The sequence below is a fragment of the Gymnoscopelus microlampas genome, assembly GCF_963454915.1.
Source record: "Gymnoscopelus microlampas genome assembly, chromosome: 17".
Taxonomy (NCBI): domain Eukaryota; kingdom Metazoa; phylum Chordata; class Actinopteri; order Myctophiformes; family Myctophidae; genus Gymnoscopelus; species Gymnoscopelus microlampas.
In genome coordinates this window covers 7630165-7657784 of record NC_139954.1, presented here as the reverse complement: position 1 = coordinate 7657784, position 27620 = coordinate 7630165, and the positions used below count along the sequence as shown (strand labels likewise).

At 43.7% G+C, this 27620-nt stretch overlaps 1 protein-coding gene across 2 annotated transcripts in view; it reads left to right on the top strand.

The window, feature by feature from the left end:
* plekhm3 (pleckstrin homology domain containing, family M, member 3) overlaps positions 1–27620 on the top strand; it is an 86752-nt gene that overhangs the window by 27324 nt on the left and 31808 nt on the right. For both annotated transcript variants that reach the window (XM_084084350.1, XM_084084351.1), the window contains exons 5-9: positions 1732–1994; positions 2638–2790; positions 3780–4214; positions 5242–5383; positions 6327–6503. In XM_084084350.1, coding sequence (XP_083940476.1) covers positions 1732–1994; positions 2638–2790; positions 3780–4214; positions 5242–5383; positions 6327–6503 — 1170 coding nt within the window. The remainder of the gene's footprint in view (positions 1–1731; positions 1995–2637; positions 2791–3779; positions 4215–5241; positions 5384–6326; positions 6504–27620) is intronic.

The window sequence follows — 27620 nt, the reverse complement described above, 5'->3', positions numbered from 1 at the left end:
TTTTATGTTTTAATGGACTTGGCTCCTCGTGTGATTGTTGCTTATAGGCCTGTCACAATTATTACATAATAATCGTCTAATCGCAATTCTTTGAGATAATCGCAATTATTTTTGCATATTCGTCATAATCGTTTCCAAGTTGAAAAATGTTCACCCATTTTCAAATATTACAAAAGAGCAGATCTACAAGCTTACATCGCGTCACTTTGTGATGCGTTGTAAGCTTGTAGATCGGCTATTTCTGCAATTTTTTAATATGTCAAAAATGTCTTTTTATGGTTACGTTATTTGTCATATCTGCCCTGTGCAATCTTTTTATTATCAAGCCTAAAAAGGCAAACAGACATTACAATTTGTATTCATATGTTCCAATGTTCAACAATGCCAAACACACAATTAAATCGTTAATCGCAATTATTTGAGTCACAATTAATCGTCAAGTTAAATTTGTAATGGTCCTACTTGCTCAGTGTTCCACCTCTGGCCCCGGCTCCCGTCACTAACCTCAGGAGCCTCTAAATCTCGATAGGGCTCTTTCCTCACAGCGCAGCGCGGAGCGGAGCCTAGGCTAGAGGGGGGCTCGGCTCCGACGTGAGCCTTGATATTTTGGTTCGAGATAGTGGTGTGGCTGGGGCTCCGCCGCAGCCGTTTTATGTGGAGCTGGCAGGAAGAAGCGGCATTGTTAAAGAGGCCACTGAGAAAACAAGTCGGCGCAGGGAGAAACGCTGCTAATCTGAAGGCCCACCACGGCACACCCACCCACCCCTCTCTGCCCTTTCCTCTCCATCACTGTCTGTCTCCTACTCTCTTTTCACCCCCGTCAGCCACTTTCATTCTAAACCTTTATCTGTCTCTCTCTCTCTCTCCTCGCTCAATGTGAACAGACTGACTGACTTGACTCACGTAGACAGAAGGCACTGAACATACGTAACCCTTACCCAGCTGATAAGGTAGCATATTTTGATATTGTGGTGTGCTTGGTGATATGACATGCTATATACTTTAAAAATATTGAACTACTTCAGCCCTTTATACTTCATTGTATGATGAATAGCGGAAATAACCTACTGTGTATAGATAATACAGACTAGACTGTTCATGATTGTAGATATTTGGCCACTTGTATATCCTCCTTATTTCAACCCACACGTGAATAAGAGTATGCATGGATATACCATCAATACTGTCACTTGCTACATTACGTTTGCACGGAACGAAGGCACGACAACATTACAGAGAAACAACATTTAGTTTCAGATGATAGACGCCGGCTGTCAGCTGGTACGACATAATGCAATAGTGTCTGACCCAGTTTCCATCAGCTCGATTGTTGGCTTTGAAGCCACTCTCCCTTTGAAAAGACGTGCACGGTGACCTAGCCTAATGACAACTCACTGATGTTTTGTAATGTTTTGCAATTTTCTCAGAAATGTGCCAGACGGTGCCACCGCGTTGGATAAGTAGGACCAGCGCAGTGTCGCCTTCCATTCTCCTTCCTCATGCCTCCTTCATATACCTGCTACATTGGTCTAGTGCAGTGTATCTCAACCTGGGGGTCCCCAAATTAATTTGGGGGGTTCCCAGATGATTAGCTTAATGTGCAACATTGTTTTCTCACTCAACAGTAAACAAACCAACATACAGTACATGTGTATACAGGGTACCGTATCTGCACATTTCTAAAGCGTCAATCTAAGGACCTCTCCTCTCCTCTCCTCTCCTCTCCTCTAGCTGATAAGGGCAGCAGCAGTGGAGGCAGCGTGGTGAAGCAGGGCGCGCTGGAGCAGCGCGAGGGTCCGCGGGGCCGCTGGGCGGCGTGCCACGTGGAGCTGACGCCCTGCGAGCTGCGCCTCTACACCCTGGACAGCAGCGCCAACCGGCAGCTGGGCAACGCCTACTCCCTGTCCCACTGCCAGAGCGTCGTCTCCCCCGCCCCCACCTCCCAGAGCGGACAGAGCGGCCAGCCCCAGCTCAGCGACCCCCGAACCCTCCAGGTCAGGGCTGCAACTAGGGCTGCATGATTATGGCTAGAATGATTGTCACGATCATTATTTTTTCTTTATTGATGTTTTTCTATTTATACGTACAGGTCAATGAGACAAAAGTATTCAAGAAATATTGTATGTTACCCCTCCCACCCCCCAAAGTTCCCGCTCCGAAAGAGCCACAACCCTGGTATCTTGTTGTACACAGTAGTAGAAATATATATAATTAAAAGAAAAATTTAAAATTAAAATACTGTCACGATCATTTTGATAGAACTGTAGTTCATTTTTCCAGAATGTGGCATAAACATTTCCTGTTCCGGATCAGTTTCTCGTTGTTACTTTTGGTGTTGTGGATGTAAATGAATTGATGCAAAAATGCTGTAATATCAACTAAATCAATGTCTAATAATGTCTGATTAACCACTTAAGCCATACTTTATACTTTGTTGTACAAGTGTCGCACGAAAAGCGAAAATAGCGGTTTGTGAGCTTGTAGATGTCTTTTCTTTTTTTTTGTAAGAAAAGTTCAAAAAGAAAGTTCAATTCTTCCCCCCCAAAATCTCTTATTTTGAATTAAAATCGGTTGTCGTTTTGAAAGAAAATATAATCGATAAGTTGGATTAACCGTTGCACCCCTGTGTGCCTCCAGGCCATGTTCTTCAACAGCACCCGTCTCCAGCTAAGGGCGGGATGCCAGTGGGAGGCCCTGGAATGGAGGAGGATGATGTGGGAGAGGGTGCTGGCCGCCAGGCCCCCCGACACCCAGCAGCAGCACAACAAGACCGCAGCAGAGAACCAGCAGGTCAGCCCAATGCATTCTCCACTAGGACAGCTGGTCCAGTTCGGTTCAGCTCGGTCCAGACTACAATATGACGTCATTCAGAGGTTCGGTTGGGCAGGACCAAAACTAAATTTGTCTGTTCGGTGCCTCCGAGATGCTACTACCCGAACTTAGTTTGGCTACGTTCCACATTGTTTCTGCATTCATTCAGCCCAGCTTCAAGTTAATTCTGTCAACACTACCAAGTGAAAAGCAGCGGTAGTCTTGTGACCATTCATAAACACAGTATTAAATAATCCATATATTCATTTCCACTTCCAGCAGTGCTGCTGGCTGTAGTGTAGCCTACACACTGCTTTAGTGAGTCTCCACTCATAACCTTTTTGTTCGGTTTGGGGAGTCCAGCCAAACCAAACTTTTAGGGTCTCACTAGCTAAAAAAACAAGGGTACAATAATTGTATTTGTGGGCGCTCGGGTGGTGCAGTGGTAAAGTACCCGCCCACCACTGTGGAGTCCAGGGGTTCGAATCCACTGTGGTGTATCCGGCTTTGTCTGTCACAATTTGTCTATATAAGAACACAATTGGCCTGTGTTCAGGGAGGGAAGCCGGGTGGGGAGGGGGTTATTTGTCACCGCACATACTCCTACGGGCTGGGGGGGCACCTGTCAGTGTGGAGTGTTAGATGGGAGGAGTAGAACGAAGGCTCTATGTCCTCCTGGTGGGGGCTCCTCACTGGCAGGTGAGTCAGTAGGATACAGCAGTGACAACACACAGTGTGGGGAGGAATTAACTGGCAAAACAACTCATTTGAGGAGAAAAAGGGGTAAAAAATAATTAGCTACTCTAAATAAAATAATAAAATAAAAGTAATTTTATTGCATTTTATGTATTTTTGTATGTATTAGTGTTTACTGTCTGTCAGATACTATATGCCAGAGTGCAAAAGGCAAATATCCATTTGATGTCAAAATCTAATGGGTAATAATAGTTTTCCTTATCTTTCATCAGGTGGCCAAGTTCCCCACGCCCATGTCTCCCACCTCGTCCCCCTCGCCGTCGGGCCTAGACACCAGGCCGGACGGCGGCGGCGACACCCCCACCCCGGCGGAGGCCAGTAGCAGCACGCCCTCCCCGCTCACGCCCCGCCTGGCCCGGCCCACCGCCCTGCCCCTGTTCACCCAGCGCTGCCAGGAGGTCCTCAAGGCGGGCCTGCTCCACCAGCTGACGGAGCAGAACAACTGGCGGGCGTTCACCTTCGTCCTGACCCGCTCGGCCCTGCGGGCGTTCCCCACGGAGGGCCGGGGCCCCGTGTCGGAGCCCCTCTTCCAGCACCCGCTGGCCTGCTGCGTGGCCGTGCAGCACGACACGCACCACCACCACCCCCAGCAGGAGAACGGAGATCCGTGGAGGGCCGCTCCCGCCGATTCAGGAAGCCACTTTCAGGTATAGTGTTGTCACGATACTTCTAAGGTACTGTAGGGCAAGTGATATTTTTTTGGTTAACACATTAAGGCCTGAGGTTCCGATTCTACAAAATGTCTTCTAAATCCTAGCAGTTTTCTGAAAAACATATGTTACTATATCAGTGGTGCTCAAACCTTTTCATGTCAAGGACCCCCAAAATTAGGCCTATATGTATTTGGCCGCTGAAAATATCTCAAAATATTTTGTAATAGGGACCCCCCGATGCAAAGATTTTAGTCAAAAACGTTACCTTTAAAGAATATATATATATATTCAAATATTTGAACAAATGTTCAAGATTTTTCAAAAATAGCAGATCTTCATATACATATATATATCTGCTATTTTTGAATAGCCAGAGTATAAAATATGGATAAAGTGGTTACACAGATGCGTTCCCGGTTTGAATGGGTGTATCATCCAGAAGAGTGACCCCAAAAACAGCACTCTAAGGAGAAAACTCGTAAATTCAAGGAAATTCGATACCAGTAGTTCTCAAACGTTTTCACGTCAAGGACACCCAAATTGATGTGTACAGTATTTGGCTGCGGACCCGCATCTGAAAATATTTTGTGCCAGGGACCCAGATAATAGATGGTTGTAAAATGTTTCAGAAATCCTACTCGCAACGTTCTAGATCTACTATTTTCAAATAGTCAATGTATAGGGTTAAAGTGATTCAACCGATTTTGATGCTATATTAACACATTTAAGATTCATTAAAGGCTTGTGAATGTGTTGTTTTCGTTGCAGATTATCCTCAGTTTATCTCTAGTACTATAATGATACGAGAAATATATATTTTTTCCTTTAAAATGTTTTCCCCCTCTTTAGATCAGGCCTTTAAAAGTTACAAAATGATCTAATCTTTAAATTAAGTTAATTAAGAGACGAGAGAGAGCATGTTATTGATAATGATCGATACTGTGGGAAAGGAGTATTGAAATGGATTCAGATATTCAGTGTCGACATGTAATGAAAAATCTGTATTTTTGACAACTTTCAGGTAGTTTTCTCCAAAGAGGTGCTTCAACTCCGGGCAGAAAGTCAGACCAAAGCCCGGGACTGGGCGGAGGCCCTGCGGCAGGCTGCAGACGCCCAGAGGCCCGTCCGGAGAGAGGCGGAGGAGGTGGGAGAGGCAGCGCCAGGTAGGATACTTAAAATCAGTATCACGATTATTTCAAACATTTGCCTCGATTACGATTCATGAACGATTATAAAATATATACACTGCTCAAAGAAATGTAGGGAACACTTTGATCCCTTAATTATTTTGAGTTTTCATGAACTGTGTACATACTGCTAACAAAAACTGCTCAAAAGAATTAAGGGATCAAAGTGTTCCCTTAATTATTTTGAGCAATATATATATATATATATATATCTCGATCTCGATCTCATCTCGATCTCGATATATCTATATATATATATATCTTTGCTGTCGGGCAGAGACCTCTTATCTCCATATTCTAAACTTTGTGTTTTTTTTGTAAATTAATGCTTGATCATGCTACAGCGTCACACAAAAGTATCGAAAGTATCAGATCTACAAAGCTCCGCGAAGCGACCCTTTTTGAGCTTGTAGATCTGCTACTTTTGCTGTTTTTGAATTTGAAACAGTTTTGGACAGTTTCGAGGTTTCCACCCGACAGCGACGATATAGTGAAAATAGCAGATCTACAAGTTCGCAAGACATCACGAGACTCACGATGCGACTCATGAGCTTGTGGATCGGCTATTTTCACATTTTTTGTACGTCACCATTGTATAATGAAGTATGATACAGGGTTAAGTGGTTAATCAGATTAATCGATTTAGTCGATTATTGAAAATATATACACACATTTCTTTCTTGTCGATCTGTTGATATTATAAGAAATAAAAATGCAACATTAAACAAAATGCTTGATTATTGGATCAATTATTGGTTTACCTGTGATCCTAGTTTACTGAGGCACTACACTGTCTCTCTGCATTCTATGTATGTGTTTACCTTGCTTACTGTAAGTCGCTCTGGATCAGAGCGTCTGCTAATTGTAAATTGGTTCTTAAATATGGGTTTGCATATGTTTTTTGGGTTAATTGCTTTAGCCCTAGCGCCAGCGGGCTCCCACGGTGGCGTGCTGCTGAGAGCCAGGCCGTCCAGGGAGAGGAGGCAGCGAGACGCCCAGAGAGCCAAGCGCCAGTCAGTCACCACCAGCTTCCTCAGCATCCTCACCTGCCTGGCCGTGGAGAAGGGGCTCACCGCCCAGAGCTTCAGGTGTGCAGGTGAATGAAACACACACACACACACACACACACACACACACACACACACACACACACACACACACACGTCTCATCATAGATTTAAACATTTAACCTATTAAGACCTGAGACCGAAAAAACCTATGTTGCTACATCAGTGGTTCTCAAACTTTCTCATGTCAAGGACCACTCAAAATGATATGTATTTGGCCACGGACCTTTTGTTCCAGGGACCCCCCCAGAAGCAAAGATTTGAGTTACAAATATTTGCTTTAAAATATATTCAAAGATTTGCGCAAATTTTCACGATTTTTCAAAAATGGCAGATCTACAAGCTCGTAGCGCAGCACTTGGTGCCGCACTATGAGCTTGTATATCTGCCATTTTCGAATAGGCAAAGAAATCTAAAATGACACAGATGCGTTCCCGGTCTTAAAGGGTTAATATAATACGATATTATTAGCTTTCACTGATTTTTTTTTTCTTGCTACTCATACATGCAACACATAATACACACATTTGACAGGACAAAATAAATGACATACATATATACATAAAAACATGAATACAAGAGCAGTGATGACCCTCATTGTTCTACTGGGCCCTTGGACAGGTTCTAAATTTAGCCTAAAAAATCGACTGAAGAACAAAGGACTTCTGTAGTATTAATTAAACATTTGATATGATTCATTATATTCAACTTTGAGAGTTGACTTTGAGAGAAGACTGCTATTACTACCCACCCAGCCTTCTTGTGGCAGGTTTGAGTTCACGTTCTGCACTACCACAGTTATCCTCCAGGTGGCCTGGTCTTAACCGAACATCTTGTGGGAGCACTAGTGCGTCGGGGCTAACCACACACCTGTCCTCACACACACACTGCATGCCTCAGGGAGACCAACTTCAACTTTTTCCCCCCCGACACGCTTCCAGCCAACTTATTTTCTCAGCCCTTCCCACCACTGAAAAGTAAACATTGAGCAGAGATGTGATTTATCAGAAGAGAGCTGGCGCCTCTCGCCCACCATCGGCTACCGCCAGTCCCCCTCCCCGTCGCTGTGTGCCCCCCCCCCCCCCCCCACACACCCCCTCCTGTTGTGATTTAGTGGCAGGTCAAACATGTCGGCAAGGTTTATGTAAGCACAGCTATCTCTGCTAATGAGTGTGTGTAGCTAGCAGACCCGGGCCGTCAGGGGGAGTGTGTGTGTGTGTGTGTGTGTGTGCCTGCCTCACGAGGGGGGCCAGGAGGGTAATGTAGGTCGATGACAATCCCACCCTGCTCTCTCCATCCGGAGCTGTACCATTACTCAGCTGGTTGTGTTTACCAGGAGATAGGCTTGGTTAAGGAGATGAAAGGGTTAGCTTGATGCGTTCACGACACGTGCGCAATACAGACCGTTTTTTGGGTTAAACGTGTCACTGCAAAACTCAGCTGGAATATAACTTTGACCGCTTTCAGCCTGGTGTCCCCATTTTGGGCATGTTTTAGGCAAACATTTTCAAAAAGATTTTCAATATATTTTGTTTTTCGAAAATAGCTGATCTACAGTCTCACAACGCGTCACACCACGATGCGTTGTGATCTGTTAGATCAGCTATTTTTTAAATAATTACCCATTTCTTCTTTTTTTCCCCTTAGGCGGCTGCAGTTATGATTTGACCCCAAAAAAATTGCAACAAAAGGTTTCTCAATGGTTTATTGTAGTATCAGGTGTACTTAATAACATATCAAAAGTTTACCAAAATCGGACCACTACAAAGGTCCGATTTTCAAAATGGCCGCCGCCAGATCCTTAAAATACCATTACTCCTTCATTATTCATCCTAGACAAGTAATTTTTGTTGCCTAACCCCATGTTTTGGTGATCTTGGATCTAATTAGCATAATATAAATTATAGTCAAGTAATTGCAAGTATACAATTATAAAGCAATTGGTTATAAGCATGGTTATAAGCATATTTAACAATGTAATTGGACATTTCTCCCTTTTCTACGTGCCATAATGCCCAGGATTGGTGAATTCATCACCTATACATGTAATTCACATTCTGTTGAAGCTTTCAGGAGATTTCTTTTGATAACAATAAGGAATAAATTAATTATTATTGGGTGGTACTGTGACATTTGTAAAAACATGGCTGTAACTGACAGAGTGGAATGTTACACAAATCATGGAAGAAATCCCTTACAGAGAAGTTTCTTCACTATTTTGTTTGTAAAGGTGGCTGCCAAAAAAATAAATAATAATCCTAGTTCCCTAGCGGGCAATGGTTCCCAAACTGGGGGTCAGCACCCCCCCGTAATCGGCCTCCACGCTGTGTCCCTGCTGCTATCCAACAAACAAGCATTTCTTTCTGTATACACCTAATGGTCAGACTATTTGTTTTGTTCTGGAGAGGGGAAAGGACGCTCTGAGCCATAATGACAAGTCACTGGAGGCCCCTGGGAATATTAATGGTCAGCCACCAACCAGACACCGACTCTCCTGTGAGCCAGTCCGACATAGGGACACCCCTGTCTGCCTGACACACAGTCATGCACCACATGGTCTTACAACCACCATTATGGGGGGTCCCTCCTCACTAACTATGGCCACTCACGAGTGCCCATCTCGGGCATAGGAGCCAGCATGGATGTCCACTGTGTATGGACACTACTCTCAGCCTAACACATAAGCTTAATTTCTGCCTCCTCCTCACTCCGTCCTCCAGTGTGACTTAGAAATTGTTTGCATCCCAAATGCTAATTTGCTTTTGGAGTTGCTGAGAACCAGGTGAGCGCAGGCTCCCTAAGCCACTTGGAGTGAAATATGGCAAGATACAAGTATATCTTTCATGTATCGTTTGCGGAACTGTCTTTGTTGAAATGCGTGGTGGCGTATAATTTCTCCTCCTCCACATGACAACCCTCCGAGCTCCGAAATAGTCCAGCAATCCAACTGTGTGACACGTCATAATTGCTGTCACTTAAAAATTACGCTCCTTGCCTCCTCACCTCCTCGCTCGGAGGCAGGGCTAAGGCGGGAGTGGAGGACTTGATGATGGACACTTGAATATTGGAATTGCGATGTACAACGTAGAGGTCTTAGAACTACCACCACAGGGGCCTATGAGCACTCGTCCTGAGCTCCCAAGTGCCCCACTATAGCTTTAACATGTCTGAGCCAGCCAACTGTTGGAGGTTTTGCACCTCGGACATGGGGGAGAGGAGAAGGTCAGGGTCTCCTTGGCTCCTATAACTTTGCTCTTCTGTGCTCCAAGTGCCCAGGGAGCAATCCAGTGACCCCCCACTCCCCATACTCCCACTCCACCTGAGGGGAACCCTAGGCCCTCTAAACTCTACACCAGGCCCCCTTTTACCTCCTCACACAACCCTACCCCGCATACTCCCCTCTGTCTAGGCCCCCAGTAGAGACATGGGTTTTGACAGCTTTTCACTAACCTCCGTAGCCACCCCCACCCCTCTTTACTCACTCACACTGATTGCCTTCCTAATGTGTTAAAAAGTTCTTCAAAAATCTATTTATTGTTTTTCAAAATCTTGTGTCTACAAGATGACACTTTGATTCACATTTGATCCACATATCCAAAACCTTTCAATATTGCATGCAATACTATATCAACTGACAATATTCTCTTTCTCTGCCATGCACCTTCTGAATGACAAAATTGACAAAAATGAAAATTGTGACTTGTGTTTTAAGGATATCTTGTTCCAGTAAAAAAAAATATAACTAGTTTATTGCATAATTAGTTTAGTTAACTTGAAACGGGTGACCATTTCAGAGGGTTTTAATAGAGTCACAAACAAAATATTGGATTTCACAATTATCTAATTGTATCTCTGCAATTTGGACAATTCCAGTGGATTTCTAGGCCCCCAAAACATAGGGTAAGACACAAAAAGTACTTGTCTAGGATAAATAATGAAGGAGTTAGGTTATTTTAAAGATGTTTTGGACATCTTGGATGCCATCTTGAAAATAACACCTTTCCAGTGCTCAAACTTTGGTAAACTTTTAGTATGTTATTAAGGACACCTAATACTGTAAGAAACAGTTGAAAAACGTTTTGTTGCAATTTGTTTTGGGTTAGGTGCTTTTTTTTCATAACTGCAGCCGCCTACCTACTCCATTACATCCTAGAGGCAAATATTGTACTTGTGCATCTTTAGTTACTTTGCAGATTTAGCGTCCCTCACACCTAGTACGTCGCACCGCGGCCGATCCGACCGATATGTCTGAGTCAGGGGCTTTGTTTGATTACCCGTTGTGCTCGTCTGTCTACCTGTGTCCCTTTTATGCCCATATATGGAGATCTCTGTATCTGTTAGTCCTTGTCCCTTTTATGTCCATAAGATTCCTGATATATGGCCATATTTTGGTATGCCCATATATGGACATATTGGTCAGCGGTTCTAGACAACCGCTTATCTGAATGACTCGACGGTGGGCACCACACTGCCTTGAATCTGTATCGGGTTTGTTTATGTTATGTCTGAGTCAGATTGACGTGGCCGTGGTGCTGCCTATATATGGGCTTATCGGGGTTGTTTATGGTTATGTCTGAGTCAGAGAGACGTGACCGTGGTGCTGCCTAAATATGGGTGTATCGGGTTTGTTTATGGTTATGTCTGAGTCAGAGTGACGTGACCGTGGTCCTGCCTATATATGGGTGTAACGGGGTTGTTTATGGTTATGTCTGAGTCAGAGTGAAGTGACCATGGTCCGTCCGTGTGTCCGTCCGTCCGTTCGCCCGCTTGCCCTTGTCCCTTCCATTTGCCAATTTTAATATTAATATAAACCCACTTACCGTAAGTCCTATTTTATACTTTAGCTATTCGAAAATAGCTGATCTACAAGCTCACAACGCATTGCATAGCTTATAGATCAGCTATTTTCATAAAAAAGGTTGATACATTTTGAAACATTTGAGTACTTTTACTTTGTTACTGTAAGCATATTTTGATGGCAATACTGTGTAAAATGTTTAATGCAAGCCTTTTACTTGTAACAGAGTATTTCTATATTGTAGTATTGCTACTACTACGAAATCTGAGTACTTCCACCTTGTTTCATTATTTGTATGCTTGGATGGATTTGGAAAAAGTAAATCAGTGGATCAGTCTTTACAGCAACTTCCTTTTGATCATGGTACCGGTACTGTCCCTTTCACCCTGCAGTGCTCCTCACAGTATGAAAACCTCTGATTTAGACCATAGAATAATGGTAAAAGGAGGTAATAAGGCTCAGAGTTATGGTAAATACTCAACGAAAGTTATCTGAAACCAGACAGACATCTTTGATCAGTCATTTTACCTCCAAAGGCCATAGAAAAAAACACCAGTTATAAGATACAGTACATTACTATGTCAATTTCCTCTGTATCACGCAGTGTCGGCTCAGTTGGAGGAACATTCCCTGGCTCACACAATGGACACTACCCAGAATGCTTTGCTCTAGGATCGCACTCTGACTTGAGAATAGCTTAACCTCAACTTGAGGTGAATATCGTGAATGGACATTTGTTCCATTAATATCTTGACAGGTCTATTAGAGGATGGTTTCTCTCCTCGCCGCACCCTGATATCTAAAAACAACTTTCCATATTATTGACTTTCCCAGATGATGTTTCAAGAACGTGTACTATCATTATTCAATATTATTCAATCAAGGGTCATATCCTTCTCTTCATCCCTCCTGTCCCTACAACACCCTGACCACACACTCCAAGTGTCCTCAAAGTGTCCTAGACTCTACTATCTCCTTGCTCCCAAGCTGTGGAATGACTTCCCCCTTCAGTCTGGACTGCAGACTCACCATCCACCTGGTGTCCAAAACATTTTCTTTTGCTTCGTCTTTTCTGCTCAGTTTGTACTTTATATTTATTGTTTGACCTGTTTTCTTTGTCATGTTTTTATTCTGTTTTTGTTTTTTATATTAAATAATTCATCTATACCTAATGTAAAACGGTGAAGTTCTTGCATAAACCCCCCTAGGGTTTCTTACCTCACCGGCACAACAACTAAATGCCAACTTTCCTATGGAAAGATTAAGAACTAACATGTCATGCATATATGTATATATAAACTATAAACTGTTGTGCAAATCAAATACAGTACATCAAATCAAAACCTCTTCAGACTTGACCCCACAGCACTCTTCTTTCCTTATCCTTATCCGTATCACTTCTTGTTGCCTATTCTTTTTTATATTATATTGTTTACAGAAGGCATGTTGTTTTGACAGATGCTAGGTTTGATGTTTACCTGGTGTCCTTGTTACTTTGAAGCACTTAATTGTGTTCTTTAAGAGTTGTCTCTGCACTCAATGTATATGATTATCTAACCTTGTTTATTGACTAGAGAATTCTTGCTCTACTTATCTCGTGCTTGTAGGTCGCTCTAAGAGCGTCTGCTAAATACCTAAATTGTAATTGTTAATTATTTGACTTTAGGGTTCATGCCACTTGCTTCAGTGTTGCCCTTTTGTAAATAGCTCTGGATAAGAGTCTGCTAAATGCCTGAATTGTAAAAATGTAATCATCAGCAGTGGCTGAAGTGCAGCCTTTGACCACCTCCTGCTTGGCTTGCCTTGAACCCTGGTATCCTGACCATTGCATTAGGTCAAGGAGGTCTTATCTCATATCTTGTCTCCTGTTCTTTTCTGGCCTTATTCTGCAACCCCCCCCCCCCATATTCACGAACATATTCACGTGAAGTCCTCGGCCTGAACTGAGAAAGTGTGTATCTGCGTGTGTGTGGTTGAGTTTGTGCACTGCATGCCCATTCATGGGCATGTGTGTGTTTGTTCTGCAGTAGATTGTGTGTGTGTGGTTGTTTATTTTTTACCATCATCGACAGACAGTGTGTGGTATTACCCATGGTGCTTTGCAGTTTCACCTTTGGTGCCGTCTTTGTTGTGGGTGGCTTCAAAAGGGGTAGGAGGAGTGTGTGTGTGTGTGTGTGTGTGTGTGTGTGTGTGCGCGCACGGGCGTGTCTGTATGTGTGTGTGTGTGTGTGTTCGTAGGTGTGTGTGTTCTTTGAGCATATGGACACACTTTTTAACCTTTGGCTGCTATGGACTCTCCCTAAAATTCTATCTTTCACCCACATCATCCTATGGACATTGGGTATATTATATTTCCATTAGAGCTTGCTGATGTGATTCAAAATGCTGTGATACCATACCATAATGATTCGGTACCCTTTTCCTAATCCTTGTATGTTAACTACCCGTTTACTCTTCTTTTTTTCATTCTTAATTCATTCTATTTTCTTCTTTTCGGCATCTGTCCTGTGTTTCATACTGTAGTACTGCCATGACAACTGAATCTCCCTTGTGGGATCAATAAAGGTCGGTCTGTCTGTCTGTCTGTCTATACAGTATGTCTATCTTTCTTGATTTGTTTCCATGTTGACAGCTTTTCTCTAAACTTGTTTCCATCCAATGACAAAATGAAGAAATAAAGAAAGCAGTCACAGCTTAACACATGAAGCTGTGACCAAGCACTTGACACTTTTATTCAGTGTCTTATACCAGTGAGGCGGGGTAGAAAATGAGAGAAATTGCATGAATATGAGCATGGAGGAGGTGTTGTCTCCATGGAGTGCAGCTGTATCCAGCAGTGCCCCCCCCCCCGTCTCTCTTTCTCTTGCTCCCTTTTTCTCTTGCACCCTTTCTCCCCTATGTTCTCTCTCTCTCTCTCTCAACCTGCCCTGTCCTGATACCTCCCCCCAATTAACCATCAGGCATCTGACCCACGGCTGCATCTGCATGTCACTTTAATTCATTCATTCATTCAGGTGCTTTTATTCCAAGCAATTATTATCAGGTTTTCCCCCCAGAGACCCCCTGTTCCTGGTCAGGCAGGCCTTTATCCAGCGCCACGCTTTAATAGACCAGTTGTTACAAGAAGAAGAAGAGGGGAGGCGAGCAGCCATTACTCAGAGAGAGAGAGAGAGAGAGAGAAGCGGTATGTCTCACACCCGGCGAGAGCAAACGCACCGCCTCACCTTCATGGGGCGGTCACATGACCTCGTATGGAGATGAACAGCACAGGGAGAGACTATATTTATACTTTGTGTTTTGTAAAAGCTTTAGTACAACGCTCTGCGATTTGTTTTAGCTTATGATAACATGCCTATAGGGCTTCCAGGTATAAAGTGGTCTGTGGGAATTACAAAGAGCTTGTGACTATAATAACTACATTGGCTCCATTGGAACACAGGTTCTTCATTTACATTTCCTGAAAAGTAACACGGTTTTGTTGGACATACAAGGTTTCCATCCGACAGCGACAATAATAGTGTATAGAGTTTCAAACCTGCAATATACTGTTAGTCTGTAATGAGAGAGCAGGAGAAAACATGGATTGACGGACGGACGGACAGACAGACAGGCAGGCAGGCAGGCAGACAGACATGCACACTAGTATCCATCATGCAGCCAGTCCTTACCAAAACACACAAACATGCAAAAACAACATTTAAAAATATCCCCATTCACCATGAGTTATAATTCGACATACTTGATGAGCCTCAGTGCCTTCCCATCGCCTCACCTCCCTCTTAGACCCCAATTTGTCAGCTCAATAACGGCTTGACCCCCCCCCCCCTCTCCCCCTCTCTGTCTATTAGCAGGTTTTTTTTTCAGGGGTCTTTAACAAAACCCAGAGCCTTTCAGCAGCTTTCCTGTTCATCACACAAACCATTTCTACTGGGTTCATAGTTAGACCTGTTCACACAGGAACTATACGGCCCTACAGGGCTACAGAATGCAATGAAACAGTTGTTGCACACCCTGCTTGGGTTCTCTGTGGTCATGATATGTAAATATAAGCTGGATCACAGTGGTTCTCAGACATAGTCATGTCAAGGACCCCCAAATTGATGTGTTAAAGGCCGCGGACCACCTATCTGAAAAGATGTGCCAATGAAGATTTGTTACAAAATTATTCCTATATCTTTTTTTCTTTCATTCTTTTTTCAAAGCCCTCTACAAGCTTTCTTCTGAATTTCTGAATTGCAATTATAAACAAATAAAAAAAAAAATAGCAGATCTACAAGCTCTGGAGCTATTTTTGAACAGCCGAGGGATAGAATAGGGTTCAAATTGTCATTGTTCCCCCAGGAACCCCCTCAAGGACCCCTGGGGGCCCCCGGACCCCACTTGAAAGTAAAGAAAATAAAAATAAAACTACATCTGGTAATTTTTGGCAGCTTGTTTATCGGCTATTTTCACAATTTTAAGGCGGTTTTAAAAATAACTAGAGGTTTGGGCCACTACGCGGCCCTCACACCGCCGATCAGACCTATATGTCTGAGTCATAGTGTCGGGGGCTTTGTCACAGTACCCGTTGTTTCCGTCTGTCTTTGTCCCTTGTATGCCCATATATGGAGATATCTGTATACGTCAGTCCTTGTCCCTTTATGCCCATATATGGCGATCGCTGACGTCATCAGTATATGCCCATATATGGGCATGCCCCCTTTTGTGCCCATATATGGAGCTGACTGATTTGTTTGCGGCTGATGCCATGACGACACATTAAGATTTGACAACACACTCCATGTTTGGGCGTATAGCTGCATTGGGAACACCTCGTATTGTTATGGGTGTGTCACAGTGACGTCAGAGGTCCGCCCACCCACCCTCCCATTCAGGGTTGCCAGATCTGCTTATTATAATTTCCCCGCAATATTTTATTTGAAAATAGCCGATCTACTTGTAGATCTGCTATCTTTCGCTTCTTTTGGGCTGGTTTTCCTAGACCTGGTTGCTTGTTTCTCTCATAAAATCTGGCAATACTTGGACATACTAGGTTTCCACCTGACAATGACGATATGTTCTATTGTGAGGACTGTGGTGGACTTGACCTCCATGCAGCAGTCAGACCAGTGTTCAAGCACAAGAGCCGTGTTGTGAAATCTTTATGATTTTCACACGGCCTCTTCACAACACAATGACGGGACTCGGTCCACTTAAACCATGTACTTATAGTTGACCACAGAGTCCCCCAGGACTCTTCTACAACGGGCCCCCCCTGCTTGCGAGCTTGTAGATCAGTTATTTTTGGCAATTGTTTGCCTACCCCCCAGAATAGGGATGCTATGCTCTACAGTTCAAGTTGTAAAAAAAAGAAAACCGGGCCCTTTAATCACTGGTCTGGTCAGGTGTATAATTGCAAGGCTTGGTTTGGTTTTAATCATTATTCTATTTCTACTCATAGATTGTAAAAACATATGGATATTGGTTTCTACGGACCCGCTTTGAGGCCACTGTTTCAGTAAATTAACTCTTTGACTGCCATCGGCGCGTTTTCGAGTCAATTGCTACTTAATCCATCCGTGCCATCGACGCGTTTTTGAGTCAATTGCTTTTTCATTGTTTAATCGGCGATCGCGCTGTTCTCTGTAAAGTCCGTCATCGGGTTCCCTTTGCGCTCACTTCCCACTCAACCGGATGCAGAATTAGCGGCTTCCGTTTCCGGTTCTCGGTTTTATCTTGACAAATGTGATTTTTAGGCCAAAATAGGGTAAAACCAGTTACCTCACACGGTATAAAAAACGAACGGACAGCTCCGGTTATATTTTCTTTTCTCTAGACGACAAACAGTTATCCCCTTTGTGTGTACCAACGGTCTGAAACCCGATCCTAAGCGAAGCTAAGATGGCCAGCGGAGGGGGCCGTGAAATAGGAGCCCAAACAACGGATATGACGTCTGCAGCCTGTTTGGGGGGGCAGAGAGAGAGAGGGTGAGAGACAGAGAAAAAACGTAACCCTTTGAGGGCTGGTCGATCTGTCGTGTTTGTTTATAAACACAGCCAGACAATCCTACTATAGTTCTAGTAACCTCACGGTGGTGGTGGTGGTGTCTTGGTTTGGGGGACTCTTGATCAAACTGCGCATGCGTCGTTGCCAGGTTTCACGAGAGAAACAAGCAGCAAGGTCTATGAAAACGAGGCCAAACCAAACGAACCCTATACCACCAACATTGGCCCTACAGCGCTTACAGTACGCCGACATGGCAACACCGAGACCCCGCCCACTCTCGGCACAATTCTTTCTGTGGAAAGTAAACACACCAGACGGACCCGCGGCGGGCGAGTAACATGCATACGCCATTCTCCGTGCTGATATATATATATATATATATATACGCCCGTGGGGAGGGGTGACGCAACGCGACCCACGACGGGGAGGAGGTGGGAAGCCACGACGGGGAGGAGGGGGGGAAGCCACGACGGGACGCGCGCGGGGGAGAAACCGCGCGACAGGACGTGCATTAACCCCAACTTTGCAACTACTTTCACCTGCGCCTTTCACCGGGTATGGTCTAGTGGATTATAATCGATATAACATTTCTGTGACCGGTTGAAAAGGTTACAAAACACGAAAATCGCTGGCACTGGGTGAGTACATTATGAAAATACTCATAATGTTTTTTTCAAAAGCCCAGAGTGCCAAAGACGTGTAACACGTCAAAACAGTGTTTTCAGTGTTTACACTAGATGGCGCTCTTCGCCAACCTATGAGTGATCCTATGACTTCCGGAGAAACGTATACCCGGAAATAACGTGATCCCAACAAACCCAGCCCCGTCCGAACTAATGTTAAAGGATTTAGACAAAATAAAACTTTCTCGGCTTTCTTGTTTCTTTCTGCGTTTTTGGTGAGAACAAGCTATATTCAACAGCCAATAACCAAAGAACGGAGGGCTGCGGTGACACGATTTAAGTAAAATAATATTTGTCATTTATGTCATTATAGCTGAAAACTTTCAAGAATAATGCTCTAAGCTTGCATATCAGCTATCGTAACTGCACGACACCATGCGATAAGTGTAAAATAGAATTTAAGTGGTTATTCCATTTGTTGATATATTTAAAAAAAAAATATATATAATATAAAATAAACTTGCTGCTAGATTATTCAATCAATCAGAAAAGTAATGGATGGAATAATAAAATAATTGATAGTTGCAGCGCTAGTCCATTAATAATGGGAATAATTGAATGCCACCCCCTACCGCTAAACAGCGGACCCAGTGATGACAGAGAGCTGTGATGTTCACACAATCCATTAGTTTCCTGTCATCATGTCCCTTTGAAGCCATTTCAAGTCCATAGAAGCGGCCCGTCTTTGCATATGCACGCCACGCCCTTCCATACATATCCAGCCATCGCTCATTTAACATCAAAATGTGGCTATTTTGTTCATTTTTTTTTCATCCAGCGAAATGTATTCAACTCATTAAAACATGAGAATTTAAACAGTTTTTCATTCCTTTTGAAGGAAACGACCACTGTCCGTTTGATGCCCGTGACCCATCGCTGCCCCCCCCCCCCCCCCCCCCCCAACACCCACCCTTTCACACACACACACACTCGCATGCATGCACGCACGGGCGCGAACACACACACACACACACACGCACACACACACACTTTTTGAGTGCGCACTCAGGTTTGCATGACCCTTGTCATTCGGACAGAGCACATTCTCAGGACCTCTGAGACCGGATCGGTGTGTGTGTGTGTGTGTGTGTGTGTGTGTGTGTGTGTGTGTGTGTGTGTGTACTTGTATTTTTATTGTACTTGTGACAGCCAAAGTCCACACAAGTATAGTAGAATTTGAGAAACGCACATTGTGAGGACAATTTTCCTGGTCCTCACTAAGACAAATGTTTGTTTTATGGTTAAAACTGATTTAGGGAGTCAGGTTTCATTTAGAGGTCAGGTTTAGGAGTTACATTTGGAGTTGGCAAAGAAATCAGTCATAAAATCACCATCCAATCATTCATAAAATCATCATCCTAAAATGTTTATGCCCTCACAAGTATAAGTAATACAAACGTGTGTGTGTGTGTGTGTGTGTGTGTGTGTGTGTGTGTGTGTGTGTGTGTGTGTGTGTGTGTGTGTGTGTGTGTGTGTGTGTGTGTGTGTGTGTGTGTGTGTGTGTGTGTGTGTGTGTGTGTGTGTGTGTGTGTGTGTGTGTGTGTGTGTGTGTGTGTGTACCCAGATCCCCCCTATATAACTGTCACATATGTTTACATGCCATACACACTGAGGAAGGCTTGACGGTGTAACGTGTCCGTGTATGCTGTGACTGTCCGTAAGCATTATGAATTAAAAGTACCAGAAGGACTTTGGATTGCTGGCTATTACTTTATTACTGTGAATCTTAGTGAGCCGTGCGACCGGCAAACTACATTATATACACACTGAGAGAGTGCTCGGTTTGTGTGTGTGTGTGTGTGTGTGTGTGTGTGTGTGTGTGTGTGTGTGTGTGTGTGTGTGTGTGTGTGTGTGTGTGTGTGCGTGTGCGGCCTTGGAGATGGAGGACATCAGGAGATGCAGGGGGTTCACATCAAAAGGTGGGCAATGCCCCCCCCCCCCTCCACACACACACACACACACACACACACACACACACACACACACACACACACACACACACACACACACACACACACACACACACACACACACACACACACAATCAAACAGTCTTTCTCAGGCTCCTCTCCATTTGAGTACATTTTTATTTGAGTGTTTGGTTGGTATGAATAGAAAACATCAAAGCAGGGTCTCCTCCTGGACCCCTACACCCCCCCGACCCACCCCATCCCTGCCGCCGCCACCACCACTCTCCCTGTGCGTGCGTGTGTGCGTGCGTGCGTGCACACGCACCCGTTTGTCTTATTATACTTGGGAGGATATCAACATTTTAGGACGTTGAAAGCATGAACTCCTTATTCTGTGTCACCTCTCTCTCCTTTTCTCTCTCTCTCACGTTACCTTTTCTCTCATCTGTGCTCTCTCCCACTCGGATACGCTCACCCTTGTACCTCTCTTCAGCACCATGCCCTCACAGTATGCAGGGGTATACTCTCTCTCTCTCTCTCTTTCTCTGTCTCATTTTCCATTCATCCCTCCCTCCGTCTCCATCTCTCTTCCCTCCATAGTGAGTCATAAAGGCTCAGATGTGCGTGTGGTTTCTGGGTGAGAGTGGGGTTTGGCCGGACCTACAGGAGGCCTCTGTGGAGCGGAGCCCCCTAAACAACGCTCAGCACCCGTCATGCCCACTCATTTATTCTGCTACACCAGTGGATCTCAACCTGTGAGGATATTGCAAATGGGCCCCCAAATAATTGGCAAAACACACAAAATGTATTGGTATACAACATACATAACATTAATATATTTTAAGTACTGTAATAAAAAAAATGTATTAGTTCCATTGATCCAAGCTGGAAACGGTTACATTGCACGTTACATTGACCACACAAAAACTCAAGGATGAGTCGGTTTTGGTCAACACAAGCCCTTTTCCTAGGATAGTTGTTTCAATATAGCTGACCGGTGGAGTAAAAAGAACACGTCTGTGATGTTTCACATGTGTCATATCTTGTTCATCAAATAAACGTCGCACGATTTAGTAGATTTAAAGAGCGATGATGTGCTCGTTTTTTTTTCAGGTGAAAAGTGAAAACATACGTGTCGCTGGGTCTATCAAAGTGCTTCAAAGTTTCTAACTTAAGTCTGAGGCATTTAGCTGCTGCTTTTCTCCAGTGAATGACAGGGCTTTCAGGTGCCCGGGGGACACTTAGAAAGAACATAATCTGTCGTCTTTTACTGCTAGGAGGGTTTCTCTCTCTCTCCACAACACGGCTTATATAAATAGCACACTCCATCAATCCTTTCCCCTCATTGGCTCGACCCGCTCCCGAGGTCTCCGCGATCATTGGCGGGAACAGATCTCCAGTGGCCTTTCTCTCTGTGACGCGGTTGGACGGCGGCCACACCGGCTTTGGTGGCTTTTTGCTTGAAAACGAGGCGAGCGTGTGAGGGCCAGATGCCTCATGTCTTTATTTACACAAGGTCTATTTCTTCCTCCGTAGAGCTCGCTAGCTATCTGTATTTGGGATTGTTGCTCTTTAGGCTTTGTTTTTCTAAGGGCCCCAAACTAGTCCCCAGAACCTGGTCCACATTACAGGCCACTGCTGCTGCTTGTGGGGAACGGGACCATATGCGACTGTGTTTTGACATAGAAAGTGCGGTTCTTGGGTCAGAAGTTGTTTGTGTGCATGCGGCCGTGTGTTTTCGTGCACCGGCCATGTGTGTTGCGTGTGTGTGTGTGCGTGTGTGCGTGTGTGCGCGCCTGTGATCCTTGACAGTGGCAGCGGTGTGGTCGACAGCGGCCGCGGGTTGGGTTAGCCGGCCCGGCCCGGCCCGGGACATGCCTCCTTCCCAGAAGTGACACAGCGTTTGTCTGGCGGAGGACCAGCTCTCCTGATCAACATTATGCCCACAAAGCTGCTCAAGGATGTGATGTAACCAGTTGACCATATTCACACAGCGGCCATCTTATTTATGACTCTTTCTTTTTTCTTTGTTTTCTTTGTTTTGCTTTTTCCCCAATTTAGTCATTACGCCAATTGATTCCTCCCCACACACATATCTTTTTTTAGAGATTTAATTTTCTGGCTTTTATGCCTTTATTGATAGGACATGGGGAGAGAGAGGAGGAGTGACATGCAGCAAAAGCTGGGACTCGAACCCACCACACGCTGTCAGACTACTTTGGAGCCTAGGTGCCTGGACCGCTACGCCTTAACTTAACCCATTTAGACCTGAGGCCGACTCTAAAAACGCCTTCTAAATCCTGACCTAAGTTTTCTGAAAAACTTCAAATATTTATTCAAAAATGACAACACATGTATGTTGCTATATACTGTACATAGCAACAAGAACCCTAAAAGGGGTTTCCGTCCTGAACCCCTATAGTTACAAATAGGGGTTCCTGCCCAAAATGGGTTAACTGCTGTTGTATCCTATTGGCTCAACCGGCAGTGAGGAGCCCCCACCGGGAGGACGTAGCACCTCCGTCCTACTCCTCCCGCACAACACTCCCCCAGCCCGTAGGAATACGTGCGCTGACAAATAGCACCCTATCCTGCCCGGCTTCACCTCCCCATGGATTTCAGTCCTTTGGATTCCATAGAAGCCAACATGTTGTCTTCTATGGAAGCATGTTGCACAGCGAAAATAGCCGATCTACAAGCTCACAACACGTCGCAATGCGACGTGTTGTGAGCTTGTAGATCTGCTATTTTCGGTTAATAGTTATTTTAAGATGAAAGTTTTTTTTTAAGTGGTCAAACTAGCAATAGAATACGTGTTCAGAAGCATCTTCCATAAAACATGAATGAATGGTCTCAGAAATGTCATGAAAGCGAAAGGTTAAAGCCTCAATCTGTGATTTCATCAACTGGTTGGCTGTATGTAGAACAGCCGCAACATAGGTTTTAGAATGATAATACCGTAACATTATCCTTACGTTTTCAGTCTTGAGATTTTGTTTTACTTTATTCCATGAGCCTTCCACAAACACGGGCCAGTTCGACAAAGCCATGGATTCGACACGGTGGATTCGAACCCCCCCAGACTCCGCGGTGATGGGCAGGCATTTTATCACTTGCGCCATCCGAGCCCCCCCTTATGCGTCTTTCACGGGTCCACCCCTTATGTGACGTAAGGGCAAAATGGCCGTCATGTGAATATGGTCATATCTTAGAGCTGCTTGATGCAGTATGATATAACGGTTAAGGATAAAAATACATGGATATGACAGAAATAAAAGTTAGGGTTAGGGTCTTCTCTTGGAGACGTTGCAGTCGTTTAGCAGCAGTGTCAAAACTGTGCAGATACTAATATCTTATCCTTTTATCAATATCTTATCCTCCTATCCAGCTGTGTCACAAAGTGCACGAGCAGAGGCATAAAATAGCCCGTGTCTTTCTATCTTTAGCAGCAGTGTCAAAAGAAAGAAGATAGAAAATAGGCACACATAAAATACATAAGAAAGAAAGAGTCATTTGCCTGTTTCATTCCGTTATTACGACAACTACATTTGGACAATGGAAGAATCATAGTCATACTTCATATCCACAGATTGAGATGATCAACTCAACATAAGTGTTTCAGAAAACTCTTAGGATTTAGAACAGTAGTTCAGAACAGCGGTTCTCTTATACTAGCAGGTATACAAGCTCACTGCGTGCTTGTACATATGCTATTTTTGAGCATTTTAAAAAATCTTATTTTTTTATATTAAATCCTCTTCTGGGGGTCCCTGGCACAAAACCTTTTCAGATGGGGGTCCGTGGCCAAATACATATCATTTTGGGGGTCCTCCTTGGCACGAAAACGTTTGAAGGCATTTGTAGAATCGGCCTCGGGTCTAAAAAAGGGATACCTTTAAGACCTGAGGCCGATACTACAAATGCCTTCAAACTTTTTCAGCGTTTATTTTTTATTTTTTAGGCAGTGGTTCCGGTAGGAGACACAAAGGAGACTCATTGTGTCGATAGAAATCGATAGAAAGAAAGTCGTTTTGGGGGTGAACTATCCCTTTTTAAAGGGTTAAAGAATTCTTCCTACATTACTTCTCTGTTAGGACAGGATCTCTTGAGAGCCGGTTTTGAGACGCACTTGTTTTGCACAGTGTGTCCATCATAATGGAAGGAAAATCCTTCCATCTTGTAGATCGCCTATTCAGGCTAAACATGCACACATACAGTACTCCAGTGCCTTCTATGTATACTCCATCGTGACACGTTGTTAGCGCAGTGTAGATCAGTTCCTTTTGGCAAGCGATACCCCCTGCGATGGAGTATATGTACATAAATTAACCCATTAAGACCGGGAACGCATCTGTGTGTCATTTTTAGATCCCTTTGGCTATTCAAAAACGTGAACATTTTAGCAAATCTTTCAGTATATATATTTTAAAGCAAACATTTTTAACTCAAATCTTATTGCTTCTGTGGATTCTACAAATGTCTTCTAAATCCTACGTTTTTTTATTTTAATTTTTTCATTTATTGTGTTAAATATCAGTGGTTCTTAAACTTTTTCATGTCAAAGACCTCCCAAAGATTTTAGTTAAAAATGTACATATATATTCAAAGATTTGCACTCATTTCTTTCCTTGTATATCTGCTATTTTGGTATAGCCCAAAGAAATCTATAAATGTCACAGATGCGTTCCCGGTCTTAATGGGTTAAGCTTGAGGTCCCGAGTTCAGTTCGTTTTGGCATATAGCAGTGTTTTGGTCCGTTGAGCTTGAACTGCTCTCTGAGTCTCTCTTGCTGTAAGGCCAGTGTTCCCTGTCGGTGTTTTTTTTTTTCCTGGGGTGACCGTGTGCTATTTCAGTAGCGTGGTTGGTTAGTGTGGTTCTGGTGGATTACAGGGCAGCGCGGACACACGACACCCCGCTGCATGGTAGTGCGGTTCTGTTCCGCTACCAAGGACCCAGGAGCTCCAACACAACAGTTGTGTGGGAAGAGGAGAGCGAGAGCTACACAACGTTCGAGAGCAGTGGTTCTCAGCCTTTTTCAGGGACCACCAGTTTAATATGCATTAGGACACCGACTCCCATTTGATAACCATTTCCTATCTCTGGGACCACCAGTCTACACTGTAAAATCCTATTAAAGGACAAGTCCGTACTACATAACATATAGGCACATTTTCCTACTTATATTGATCTCAAATGACTGGCCATGGGGTCTATTTGCAGAATTGCCCTTGTTGTCCAGTTTTCCCAGCAGACCCCCAGCAGCCCTCATAGCATAGAGTGGAGCCCATAATCATATCGCTACTTATAAGCATTTTTTTTGCGGTCAAAATTGATTTGTTTTTTTTTCATGAATCTGTTATTAGTTGTCATTACACACACATCCATGCCTTGGTTGTCCCACAATATCAGTGTTGCCATGTCCGCTTGTTATAAGCGACTTTGGGCTTGTTTTTTTGTGAAGTCGCTTGTAAAGCTTGTGAGGTTGCGGTTTTTGGGGGTAATTTCTAAAGTGTATAGTTGCTTATTTGAGCTTGCTTCCTCATGCTGTTTAAAGCAGTCGTTCTAAATGGTAAAATGTATATAGCGCTTTTATCCAAAGGGTTAGGGTTAGCCTACATTCACCCATTCACACACTCATTCACACACCGATGGCGGAGAAAACCATGCAAGGCACCAACCTTCTCATAGGGAGCAATTGGGGGTTCAGCGTCTTGCTCAAGGACACTTCGACACTATCTCTGGGGGAGCCGGGATCGAACTGGGAACCTCGTGGTTGCCATCCGGCCGCTCTACCAGCCACTCTACCTGTGAGCCAATTCTCAAACATTTTCCTGTCAAGGACCCCCAAATGATATTGTTTTTTTTAGACATATACATATCTAACTGTGCATGTAAAGAGCATTATGCATATCTAATAAATAGCAGCAATATCACAGTCGAATGTGCAAAGAGTTGAGCATGTATGTATAAATGAGTCATTTAACCCAATCGAATGTGCAAAGGAGTCGGCATATTACATAGAAAGAGAGCATTTTTACTGTGTTGAAGCTGAAGTTAGTTCGGCTAGTGTTGTGGTCTCTCTCTCTGGGAGATAAAGTAGGAATGGCCCCACTGGCTGATTAGACCATTGTGTGTGTCTCCGTCAGAAGTCAGATCTCACTCTGTGATACCTACCAGCCCGTCTCTTAGGAGACTCATTCTACCCTCCTCTCTTTTTGTCTGACCCCCTGTACTCCTTTTATTTTGTCCTATTTTTTTATCTTTCGCATTCTCTCTGTGTCACTCTGTTTCTTTCGTGCGCCATTCTTTCTTTCTTTCTTGTCCTTTCTCGCTCACCCACCCCCCCCCCCCCCCCCCTCCTCCTCTCCTTTCTGTCCTTTCCGTCTTTGCCGTGTTTATCACATTTTGGGATTCCGCACATCGCTGCCGAGTGTTCCGCTGCAGGTGTGTGTGTGTGTGTGTGTGTACACTCACTCACTCACTTACACACACACACACACACACACACACACACACACACACACACACACACACACACACACACACACACACACACACACACACACACACACACACACACACGCGCGCACGCACAAGTTTGTTGAACTATGTTTGTGAGTATATCAACATTTTAGGATGGCAATTTTATAAAACGCCATTTTTACAATATTTTGTCATTTTTATCCCTAGTATAAACCAGACACAACTCCAACTTAACCCTTAAACCTAACCTAACCCACAGGACCACAATGGAAACAAGCCCTTAGGGCTTTTTGTGTTATCCTTTTAGCATTATTGTATAATCGTACCACTGTACTATTTGCAAACTGTTAATAAAGTGTTCAATCAATCAATCACCTCTAATTGTCTAATCCTGACCCTAACCCCAACCTAAATATTTTCCTATATTTATAGTATATATATTTCCGTTCATTAAACTGCTGTTTGTGTTATGAATACATCCACACAGAACGTGAACATAATGCAGCGATAAAGTGATGTATTTATTATTATATATAACGAAGGTCGACTTTTCACCTGTATGAATGAGGGATCACCAAATTAACCCATTCAATCCTGAAACGCATCAGTGTCATTTTAGATTTTCTTTGGCTTTTCAAAAATAGCAGATATACAATCTCATAGCTTGGGGTCCGCGGCCAAATACATCATAATTTTGGGGGTCCTTGACATGGGAAAGTTAGAGCACCTCTGATATAGCAACATACTGTTAGGATTTAGAAAAACATTTTAGATATGTATTTGGCAGCAGACCCCCCATCTCAAAATATTGTTGTTCCAGGGACCCCCCCAGAAGCAAAGATTTGAGTTATAAATGTTTTAAAAATATATATATTCAAAGATTTGCAAAAAAATGTCACCATTTTTCTAAAATAGCAGATATACAAGCTCATAGCGCTATGAGCTTGTATATCTGCTATTTTTGAATAGCCAAAGAAATCTAAAATGACAGAGATGCGTTCCCGGTCTTAATGGATTAATAGTGAAATAATCGCAAAAGACAAACAAAAATAAAATCCCTAGCGAGGTCCAGGAAAGTTTTCCTCACAATGTCTCTTATTTCTCACAAGCTATTTCCACCACAACTATTTCTATATGTGTGGGGAACATTTTGCCCTCAGACACACTCCCTTTCTTTTCCATAGCTTTTCAACCCTCTGTTTTCCAAGGATCACGTAGATAACGATCTCTCTCTCTCTTCCTGTCTCTCTTTCTCTTGCATTTGCTTTCGTCTTTTCTTGGCCCCAC